This window comes from Borostomias antarcticus (assembly GCF_949987555.1).
Source record: "Borostomias antarcticus genome assembly, chromosome: 25".
In the NCBI taxonomy this organism is placed as follows: Eukaryota; Metazoa; Chordata; class Actinopteri; order Stomiiformes; family Stomiidae; genus Borostomias; species Borostomias antarcticus.
This window is the reverse complement of record NC_140258.1, coordinates 7,691,569-7,703,845: the sequence shown is the minus strand read 5'-3', so window position 1 is coordinate 7,703,845 and position 12,277 is coordinate 7,691,569. Positions and strand designations below refer to the sequence as shown.

Genomic DNA, 12,277 nt, shown 5'->3' with positions numbered 1-12,277 from the left:
AATAAGGTCCAGGTTGTCGAAAAAGAGCCTTCTCCTTTAACTATACTTCTTATTTAAAGCAATACTTAGTTCCATGCAGACTCCCATATTCACTTAGACATGCTCAGTACCCCTCTTTTTTCCATACTTGCATGTGTATGTATGTATGTATGTATTGTATGTACTGTATGTACAGTAAGTATTTATGTATGTACTTCTGTAATTTTATTTGAGTTGTTGTACTACAGTTGTATTTGTGTTTCAAGGACTCCCTTGAAATGATTAATCTCAAGGGGTTTATCCTTCAATAAAGTTCAAGTTTACAGCATGTTACGACAGCGAGGAGAGAAATATCTATCTATCTATAATAATGTCTATCCAATCACCTGCCAAGTATTTTTGAAAGTGCCTGCCCTTTTCCCAGTTTCCAACAAAGAGTTCCCAGATGGTTGCGTGGAACCAACCATCTGGCGTGGCAGGTTAATTCCCTATGCTGTTTCTCTGATACTTTGAAAGAGCTACGTGAAGTGAACATTATCTACTACACACAAGAGGATAATCTGTCTGCTGCATACAGCAATGGGCATTCCTCTAGCACAGCACTGTGAGTATGGTCGGATGATTGGTGGATGCTGGATGGGTCCCTCTCAGGCTCCGGGTTGCTAATATTATCAGGTCAAAGCGGAATCTCATCCGTCTCAGGGAGAGAAAAGGGTGCCTGACCTTGCTTCTGCCCCCAAGTTATACTTTCATAACCAGCGGGAGTCATGGGGGAAAAATGATGAGGCCATTCTCACAAGGATGTTTCCAGATATATGTATTTTTACCTCCCCGCCAGGCGAACGGGGGTAGAGAAAGTGGACGGCGATATTATGGCCCGGGTGATGACACGTGGACCCCTAGGGCCCCGATCGCAGATGACAAGGTTAGACGACTTAAGAGTCAACCTCTGCTACCTCCACTTAATCGCTGTCTGCTGTGCGGCCGTCCCCCTTGGACCCTCCCACCAGGGACGCCCTCCGGTCACAAAACATCCTACCCACAACCACCCTCCCATCAGGGTGTACCCTGTCCTCACCCATCCACACACCCACTCGCTCCTCCTACAGCACCTCAGCCACATTTTCCCTACATCACACACACACGCACACACGCGCACACATACACACACACACACTTGAATTCTTTATTTAGGTCCACATTTTCAAAATACATTGCAGGGGCCCAAATATAATTCCATTGCTCTCATGTTGTTTGGTCATTTAACATGTGTCACATTTCATAGATACAAGCAAGCTTCTAGGATGAACACAATATATAATTACATGCACATACATATATCTTGGTTATATAATATACATAATAATGATATGCAGTAAGCATACAGAAAATATCACTAACACCAAGGGAGTTATGGGTACAGAACACACGCACACACACACACGCACACACACCTCGTCCAGTGAAAGGCAGGGAGCAGGCGTGGCTCTAAGCCGTGAAGAGAGGGGCTATGTTAACACAGAAGTTAATTATCAGCAGGTTGGATCGCAGAAACCAGCTGAGTCGATGGATGGGGCTGTTGGGGGGGGGCGGCGGGGGGGGGGGTAGTATTTTTAAACCAAGCCGAGATGACAGAGAGGCCCTGCAGCTAGGTACGACTGCTGTGCTCTTCATCAAGCGCTTTGTCTTGATGGCTGTGCCAAGTGACCTCTCCACTCTCTCTTTCTCTCTCTCTCTCTCTCTCTCTCTCTCTCTCTCTCTCTCTCTCTCTCTCTCTTTCTCTCTCTCTCTCTCTCATTCACTCCCCCACTCCCACCCCAACACACAAACCTTCTCTCTCTCCATCATACCACCACCCCCCTCCCTCTCTCTGTCTCTCTATCCCTCTCTCTCTCTTCTTCTCTTGCTGAAAGGAAGTCATTTCTTGTTCTTAACCCCTCTGTTTTATATGTTCTCATACATGCACTTCTGTTTTCTCTGTCTGTCGCATTCTGGTAAGCCAGGCCAAGCCACAGATCAGTCCCCAATTGAATATGAGGACTGCAATGAGTCTCCTGGGCCTTGGTCCTGGATATTGGAAACGTATCAGCTTCTTTTATTAGCCCATGCTAATATGCACTTGGCTCTGTAGGCTACTGTCCCCCTGTCAATGTCTTAAGTATCTTGTTTCCCCTCTATCCTTACATTGTTTTCCTGGCTGTATCCTCCTCCTTGACCTTCTCCGTTTCCCAGATATCCACAAAAGGACGAGCTCCACTCTAACTCAATGATCCCTATCGATACAACAGTTCCATATGGATTGGAAGTGAAGTTTGAAAACTTACTTGCTGTCTCAGTCTTTCTAGCAGATTGACTAATAGCCCCTCCTCTTTCCCCATGATAGGCGTTGTCAACAGGAAGTCCACGTCATGCCCGTACTCCTTTCCCCTGGAGACAGAGACAAACCAACTTTTAACCACTGGCACTGCTACTAGAATATAATTACACGGGACCATACTTAGTCACAGTGGCTAACTGTTAATACTGTAAGGCGGCAGACTGGCCATTAAGAGCATTGAGAATACTAATGGCTTTGACTTTTTTTCATTATTTAAACAAGCTATTTGTCCTGCATCATTAAGTCTTAACACTTCCTTTTTGTTGCCTCAGCTGTCACAGCCTTCACTTTTTAGGAGGATCATCATTCTCCTCTGGGACGAGTGTCATAAAGAGCAGCATGAGTGAGCATAGAGATTGTGTATAGGTTCTCCATTAGCATTACTGGGGTTATATACTCCAGAACTGGAGATAGATGTGTGATAATCCAGCAAAGGAAATTAGACCTGTGTGAAGAATGTCTTTGTGTGTGCTGTGCTTATCTAACTGCAGACTCCGATAAAGGGTGTCCTTGAATTTTAGACGAGCCAAGTATAACCTAAGAGTATCGGGCCTCATTCACCAATATCTTTCTAAGTTTCATTCTTACATTTCTTTCTAAGAACTCTTCTTAAGAAAGCTCCCGTCGGGGGTGCTTTCAAATTCAGCAAACATAGCAAACATTCATGAACATTTGCAAACTACAGTATTAAAAACTTTTTTCAGTTAGCTTTGTGTTCGCCGCGAACGTTTGCAAGCATACGCAAACGGTCTGAGAAGATAGTTTGCGGTGAACATAAATGGATGGTGGAACGCCCCCGAACCATAAGAACCGAGCTCGAGCTCAGATGCTTTGATTTGGGCCAGACAGCCATACAGACAGGCAAGCTGACATTAGACTAGATGCCATCGTCTTTTGTATGCTATAACCTTCTGTAATAAAACAGCTTTTAATTGTCGCTCAAATCCCGTGTTGGAGAGAGTCATTTGGAATACGCCTGGACAAGGGACACTGGACTGTGTGGTATTTGTGAGACATTGGGTGCCGTCTTTTATTGAATGCAAAACACAATGCAGAGCTGAATAAGGACAATAATAAAAGACAACAAAAGTCAACAGCTCTCAGTTCAAATTTAACTGTTCAAAGAAAACATGTTTGCCACAAACGTTTATGCAAACTCTGTTCGCTGAATTTGAACACGAAATCAGATTTTTATGTGTCAAGTAGGCTTCTTTAAACATAGCGAGACAGGACAATGTAAAATACATTGGTGAAGTGATACAATACCATATAGCCTTCATTCTACAAAAATCTAGGCTATAAAAAACACAGAAAGTCTGGCATCCATGCCCAAACTAAAATCTAGGGTTGAGCACCAGACTCCCACTGTTATAGCATCAGTAAGATGCATGGGATGATAGCCTAGTGAACGCTATATCCGGAGAAGGGCACACAGTTGGACCAGGTGCATTGGGGATATTATTATAAGACAGCACTCACACAAATATTGAAAACAATTACTAAAATATATTATAAATAAATTGAAGTAAACACAATCACAAATTATTTTAAATGTACCTGTCTTTCGCAATAATATGTCTGTACTCCTTTAGACTACTTAAGACTGCTCTTCAGTGTTCATAGAATCTGTTCTTAGTTCCCACATGTGAGAACATTGGTGAATGCCAGAATCGTCTTGGAAACGGTGTAAGTGGAGTTAAAGAAGAAATGCTTCTTAAGAAATTCTTAACTTCGTTCTTGAGTTGTACTGTATCTAACAGCTGCTGAAGCAGAAGGCCTCATTCGACCCATTGTGAATAGTCCTGGAGGTCTGTTTTTATCAGGCGGTGTCCCGGTGGAAATGTTGCGATCCTGGGAACCCGCTCGTCTCAGACTTCAACCGCGAGGCTGGTTCACAAGACATGAAAGAGAACGACTACATTGATACAAAGAAGTACAGCTCGCGATGGCTGACTTTGCCTCTCAAAGGGTTCCAGCTTGGTTACCGTCCCTGGTTCTGGCCCGGCGGCGTACAGGCGGCAGGCCTGCTCCTCTCTACAGTTGTTTCATCCCATCTCTGATCAACAGCAGCCCAAATCACACAGGTATAAGTCTCATGATCTCACGGTGAAGAGCACAGCAAAACGAGAACAGATAGGCCTGTGGCGTCTCTGAGCACTGGTCGCTGTGAGCATCCATGTTTGATCTCGGCCACTGCTCTTTCCGCTACGGTGACTGTGGCAGCGGGACAGAAGGGGAATTAGTGTAAGAGTCTGTAAAGGTCAACGGGTTTGATTCAGTGGGCGAAATGTGCGATAACTGGCACTTAGAAATCACCAAGACATGCAAACACTTTCCTGTTTAGCGGAAATGTTCCTCACTGTGATTCTGCCTCACAGGTTCAGCCAGACCAGACAGAAGTCACAGCTTATGGTGTGAACAGACTTTTATACTGAACTAGAAATGGTGCTCAGAGAGCACAGACATCTGCCCCTCAATGTATTCCGTGGCTCTGTGCATGCCACAATTGAATGGGTTCTAAATTGGCCCATGCTACTGTACATCCCTCCACCGAGTTTCATGAAAAGCAGTCTGGTAATTTTTGCGTAATCCTAGTCCAAAAAATTAATGGATGTGAATGGCCGTCCGGGCCATGTTTGGGCGGACCCGCCCCGTCATTCACTGGGTCGGAGTTTAAAAGGACTGGAGGTGAATGGGTGGCTGTATTTGGCTGGCTGTGGGGCAGCCCCCTCGGGTCACAGCCGGCGGGGGGCAATGCGGTGCACACCGGGCTCTCTCCCCGCACACCCCAGTCCAAACCTTGTGTCTCTAGCACTCCTACACAGGGAGCTGGCTTCGTTCAATGTTTTATTTTAATTTGTGGATCCAGCCCATGATTCGGATCTGCTCCAAAATTGAATGTTTTCTAAGGTGGCCCATGATACACTCCTCCTCCGAGTTTCATGAAAATCGCTCAGGTAGTTTTTGCATAATCCTGGTTCAAAAAATGAATGAAGGTGAATGGCCAGCCTTGTTTGTGTGGCCCATGGACCCAACCCGTGCTTCGGATCTGCTCCAAAATTTAATGGGTTCTAAGGTGGGCCATGTTACACCCTTCCACTGAGTTTCCTAAAAATCTGTCAAGTAGTTTTTGTGTAATCCTGCTAAAAGACAAACGCACACACCCACCCACTCTCGCCCTGCACTGTCACTGGGGCAAAGGTAATGAACAGACAATGAAGGACACCAGTTAAGTTGACTAGATACTATTGGGGAAATGTACTGTAGGCCCACTCAGCAAATCTTTAAAAAACACTTTATTGAAGAAACCAAAATGCATTTTTTCTATAAAGACATTCTATTTGTGATACTCAAATAGTTTTTCTTGCACCGAATAACACAGTTTTGCCAAGGCCAAATATAATGACTTGGTGATTCGAAGCTAGGCTCTGAAGTGAAATGAGCCAGATGGTACTGTTGTCTGAAGACACACAGCAGACTCACATTCGCTCAAAGTGTTTCTGTTCTTTAACATTTCGTAATTGTCAAAGCAAAGAAGCCACAGCATACTTCTGTCTCATACAAGGCAGCGAATCGCTGCTGTGCTAATGAAATGCATTCAGCTGCGCCGCATAAATGTGTGCCTTGAACATCAAAAGAAGAAGGGACAAATCATCAGCATAAAACCAGTTTACCTCCAATCAACACTTTAAAAACAAAGTTTCTCTAAGTGTTAAGGCTCAGTTACACCAAGGAAAGCAACTTCTTCCAGTCAGAGCGAGAGCATCAGTTTAAAGAGCGTCTCGTCTAGGCTGATACTTCCTCTGAATCAGCCCCAGTCAGCAGTAAAAAGAGAGCATGTAAGACTCTGAGGGCAAAGAGCTGTTTTTTCAAGTTCTAATGGTGCGCCCTGACTACATAGTGTTTTTATTTTTGCATTAAGCATCCACTTATCCAACACCAGTAGTCTGTAGTCTGAGAAAATTCCAGTGGATTTCTTGGGGATAATCAAAACACTAATGGACTTTTAACACGATGTATCTGAAACCATTAACTCTGTTCAATTTCTCAAGTGTTGACCTCTTAAGAGCCAATGATATCTGAGACGTCTCCATCTATGCACCTGCAGTAGTGCGGTGCACAGACTAGCATAGCGTGAGGAAAAACTGTAAATTATTGAATATATTTTGTTGCACAACATATTAAATATACATCAATATTAAATATACATTGGTAAATACAGTATAGGTTGTACATGGATATTTAATTTTAAGAGGTGACTGGGTGACAGGGTTGAATAATACAGTATAGCTGTGTTGAAATAAGAGCATTGCTGGTCTTGGCATTGACCAAGTATAAATATATTAAGTTTTCCATAATTCAGTTGAATGTGATGGCATTTACATATTACTCTCCATATTGGGAAACAGTTGTTTTTCTTATTCAACGGATGTAGGTTTTGGGGATAAGGCTTCTCATTCATTTATTACTGCCAGTGGTGCTGATTCATGTTGTTGGCCAATACAAACTATGTGAAACATCAACAACCTAGCAAACGCTCCGCCGAAGATGATTGTGATTGGTTTAAATAAATACTGTGTTTTTCCACAACAAATACAAACAACACGACTGCTGTGACTTCACAACAAACAATACAGACAACATGACTGCTATGACACAAATACCTGTACAAACAACTCCCCATTACTGTTGCCACTGTAGGCTACCTTGTGGTTTCTTCACTCTAAAGCGCTGAAGTGGCAGGCCACTTCTTCCTCGGCATATATTTTTAACCTCCCAACGAATCTCTCTCAGCCTTGTCACCCTCCCTGCACAGCGCTCCTTGCAATAAGGCTAATGTCATAGCCATCACCAAATCCTTGACACGCTTTTCTTACAGGCGTGGAATGCGACTGACTTGAAGAAACTCTAGAGATGGAAAGTGACTGCGCTGTCTGCTTTGGAAGGATAAAAGATTTTCCTGAGGCAAGTTAAAATTCTACAAAAACTCTATATCTTTTCACATGAAAGGTACTTTGGAGATTTTATCACTTTTAATGAAGGCTTGCAGCTTAACAGCTCGTGTCTAGAAAATTTCGAAAATTGAGTAGTGGTTAAAAGGTCTATAGTTTTGAATGCCACTAATAGAACAATGCCAGCGTGGAAAAGAATAAGTAGGATTAGAAGTGCCAGTCAGGGAACATTAATTATGTTCCTTAGTGAAATACATTTCTCTACTATGGAGGAGGTGTTTCTGCAAACTTCTCTAAATTGCAACGCTGCCACAAAATGAGGGTCACTGATTATTACAGACTTGGCCCTAAATCATCTCCATAGCAACAGATTCAAGATGTTTTCAGATATCTGAACAGCTCTGTAGATGTGCACCATCATCTCAGATTAGCTCTGATATGAGAGATATATTTCTGCTGTTGAGTGGGAAGACATGACCTCGCTCTGCACAACACTGCACACATCCCATTAATCATGTACTGTAGTTGCTCCTCTAACATTCCAACTGCCAATGGCGCTTTAATCACTTTTCTCATCTCTCTCACTCTCTCACTCTCTCCCTTTCCTTTTTGAATAATCAAATATCTGCCATCTCACCTCTCCCTGTACAAGGAGCTGTTGAGTTTTTCAAGCTGTTTCTGGAACACCACGCACAGTGTGGGGAAGGAATCATCGTTACACAGGCTTGTGAGGTTTCCGCAATAGTACATTTTTAGCTGCAGAGAGCAGCTCTATAGCTGTTGGTTGGTTGGTTGGCCGGTCGGTCTGTCGGTCGGTCAGTCCACAAAAATGTTCACAAATGTGTGTTGCACATGCACGTTCTGTACATGGTGGCAGCTATTGCGAATTTGTGCTTGTTTTGAGTAGCCCCCTAGATACAGTACAGTTCAATTCCTCCCAACATACTGCACCGCCACGATTTTGATCATTGTGAGAGGTGTCAAACATATGACTTTTTCAATATAGAACATTAAGATTTGGTAAAAGTAGCCTGTGTTGATGTGCAGTGTGTACTAGGTTATATAGCCTCAGCTAATTTTATAGACTGTTGAAGAGATGGCCAACCATAGGCTGCAACACAAAACTGAGGAAGCAGCAGGCCTCCATCTCACGTAGAGAAGCAGGGCGGCCGGTCTTACCGGCAGACCGCTCCTGAATTATTTACAGCACACGCCATCGGTTACAGCTACATTTTTACAACACCATAGAGCCGGGTGGCCCATGCTTACTCAGGCACAAAGTACCGCACATAAAGAGAGCACAAAAGAAATATGGCGTAGAAGGGAGGTAGGCGGGAGGTTTTGTGGCCTGCCTTTAAAGGGAGCTCACTGCGAACATCATAACGCCATGCCAGTGAAAATGTTTTAGCTGATGAATGTTGGTGTTTTGTGCGAACTTGCATGCGCCGGCCAGTTTGTTGCACTGAGGGGACATGTGTACAATGTCTATCGGGACGTCAAAGAGAGATTGGTGTGTATCTTAGGGTCATATTGGGTACTTTAAAGGTAGGTTAAACCATCCAATTCCCTTGATTAATTTTGCTGAGTGACAGATTGAAGAGGCCTCTTCAACAGTCTTACTTCAGCTCTCCCACCATCATCACACAACAGTATTTTATCTCTCACACCCTTTACAGTTCCTCGAATGTGTATGCACACGCATGCAGCAGCATTATAGGACCATGTGAAGGCTCATGGGAAGGGTAGTTTGTGTAATTACTTTGATCTTGCTTGCAGGCCACATTAAAGCAACATTTCTAATGTCATCCCAAGTGTATGAATCTTATGATTCTTTCTTATGATTAAAACTAAGATTAGAACTTCATTATAATGAGACATCATCCTCAATAAGTGGAGACAAGTGTCATACCTGCGAAAGCCACCTGTCAGAGTTAGTATGGCGTCTGGTGTGATCCTGTGGGCGATATCCTCAATGATGTTCCCCACAGCTTGGGCCTCAGACTTGCTGACAGCCCTGGAGATGTCTCCATGATACAGAAAGCCTGGAGGGAACAGACCATAATTAGACTGCACTGTCTGTCAATCGTTGCTATTTGCATTTGCAGTGCTCATTGGGGAGAATCACTTGTTAAAGGAGTAGTAAAGGGAAAATGCATGTTTAGCCCTGTTTTAAGGTTACTTATGATCATATACAATGGTTCAGATCAAAACATTGACAAAATTAGCATTTTTGACAAAGTCTGATAATTGCTCTACCACTGTTTTGGTCATACAATGGATGTGGATGGTAACCTTGAAAAATCATTCAAAAAACATGTTAAACTCTCAATTTCAAAGACAAGAAACTCACGAGGTGTTAGTTGGCGTTCTGACATATAATTCGCCATAAAGTAAGATTCTAGTTCACCTGGAAAGGCTTTTTAAAATATTTAGCATAGAACTATTTAGTCGCAGCACATACGTGTGTAAACTTCCGCAAACTAGGTAGCCTAGCAACATAAACAATAACAATAGCTACCGTAAGTAGTTCCGCTTCCTGAATCCCCTCTGCGGATTTGATGTCAGAACACCAACGGGCACCAATTACCCCCTCGGTGAGCTTCTTGTCTTTGAAATCGAGAGTTTTACATGTTTTTTAATTATTTTTTAAGGTGCCCATCCACATCCATTGTATGACCTAAACGGTGGTAGAGCAATTATCAGACTTTCTCAAAAGTGCTAGTTTTGTCAACGTTTTGATCTGAACCATTGTATATGATCAGAAGTAACCTTACAACAGGGCTAAACATGCATTTTCCCTTTACTACTCCTTTAAAGTTAGTTCGGTTAGAACTCCAGTTAGACATGATGGTGTTTAGTACTGCTCTAGTCCAGTTAGACATGATGGTGTTCAGTACTGCTCTAGTCCAGTTAGACATGATGGTGTTTAGTACTGCTCTAGTCCAGTTAGACATGATGGTGTTCAGTACTGCTCTAGTCCAGTTAGACATGATGGTGTTCAGTACTGCTCTAGTCCAGTTAGACATGATGGTGTTCAGTACTGCTCTAGTCCAGTTAGACATGATGGTGTTTAGTACTGCTCTAGTCCAGTTAGACATGATGGTGTTTAGTAGTGCTCTAGTCCAGTTAGACATGATGGTGTTCAGTACTGCTCTAGTCCAGTTAGACATGATGGTGTTTAGTACTGCTCTAGTCCAGTTAGACATGATGGTGTTCAGTACTGCTCTAGTCCAGTTAGACATGATGGTGTTTAGTACTGCTCTAGTCCAGTTAGACATGATGGTGTTTAGTACTGCTCTAGTCCAGTTAGACATGATGGTGTTTACTACTGCTCTAGTCCTAGATACATGATGGTGCTCAGTACTGTTGTAGTCCTACATACATGATGGTGTTCAGTACTGTTGTAGTCCTACATACATGATGGTGTTCAGTACTGCTCTATTCTAGTTAGACAGCGATTAGTAGTGCTCTAGTCCTAGATAGCCTAAACATGATGGTGGAAATGTCCTCTCGTATTTGGTTTCATATACAACCTTTTACAAACCAAGGCTTTCCCACACATACATCACTGCTAACAAAGCCCACTTTAAAGCTGCTTACTCAGTTTTGCTCACAAAGACAACCCACTTAATGTCCGCTTCCTGCCCCTTAGGCACAGTGGCACCTTGCCAAAAATGTCCCTAACTATATACATACATAACTATATATATACATAACTATGTACAGTATCCCTACTCCAATCTAAAGATCATGTTTACTGCCCAAAAAGCTGAAAAAAACGACTGCTAAGGAAACATAGTTGACACCATGACATTTCTCCCTGTTGCATCAATTATGTGACAGAGCTCTGCGATTGAGAGTCAGGACACCGTCTTGCGTTTTAAGTTGACATCCCTTCGGTCTCTCTTGTTGATGTGTGTGTTGGGTGAATCCCATGACAAGCTATCCCCTTTCTTTCTTTCTTTCTTTCTTTCTTTCTTTCTTTCTTTCTTCTTTCTTTCTTTCTTTCTTTCTTTCTTTCTTTCTTTCTGTCTCCCCTCCTCCCAGATAATAGATAATAGCACGTGGCCAAGCGCAGAAAAGCTCAGAAAACTGGGGTTCCCCTGGGAAAGGAGAAACTACAGTAGCAGTTGCCTATAGTATGTAGTAGTAGTAGTTTTGCTATGTAGTAGTTTTGGTTTGCAGCTACACACTTTTAATGTATACCACTGCAGCAATTTATATTTCATAGCTGAAATATAAGGAGGGGACAGTTTCCTGTTTGGGGGTCCTCACCGGCTGTCTGCATCCTGTTCAGCTGGATGCTGGGCTGGGCCAGAACCTCCTGGAAAGAGCGCAACCCTCTGCGGTACCACTTCTCTGCTGTTTTGGGTCCGACCCCAAACACGCTGGTGAACAGCTGGCAGAGGAAGCAGAGACACACTCAAGAGAACATGACAGCTTAATGACAGGTCTTGAGGGAGGGAATTAGCAGCATTTCAAGTTCTCTGACAGGGTTTGTCAGCTATCAAAATAGCAAATGGGATGCTGTGGCACTCTATATGAATAGATGCAATTTCCTGATCACTTATCAAGGCCTTTTTAAAGGGAGATAGAGAGACGCACCATCTGATTTGATTTCAGAGACATGTCATGCTCTTACCTTAAGTGTTTGATATCTTTCACCACTTTGTATCTCTTCAACTTTAAAGCAACGGCCAAATTTAAGGATCTCCTGTGTAAAAGGGGGAAAAAGCTCCTCCACATTACTATGCAAATTACAATTATTAGTTTACAATTTCACACAGTTCCTTGTTATTTTGTGGTCACGGTGATTGATGGAGCTCATTTGAAATACATTCCAGTTATATTAAGTATTGCTCAGACAACCATTACCATTTATATTCTAATAAATCATATATTTGTTATGTTGAAACAGAGGAATAACGATAGTTTTATAGTGTTAACAAAAAGCCTGGGTGATTATTCT

The 12,277-nt window shown here is 42.8% G+C and overlaps 1 protein-coding gene across 1 annotated transcript in view; it reads right to left on the bottom strand.

The window, feature by feature from the left end:
- dntt (deoxynucleotidyltransferase, terminal) overlaps positions 1–12,277 on the bottom strand; it is a gene marked incomplete at both ends in the record, with an annotated part of 52,240 nt that overhangs the window by 24,382 nt on the left and 15,581 nt on the right. The window contains 4 exons of the mRNA XM_084458776.1: positions 2,304–2,406; positions 9,218–9,350; positions 11,584–11,707; positions 11,951–12,022. Of these exons, the coding sequence (XP_084314902.1) occupies positions 2,304–2,406; positions 9,218–9,350; positions 11,584–11,707; positions 11,951–12,022 (432 nt within the window). The remainder of the gene's footprint in view (positions 1–2,303; positions 2,407–9,217; positions 9,351–11,583; positions 11,708–11,950; positions 12,023–12,277) is intronic.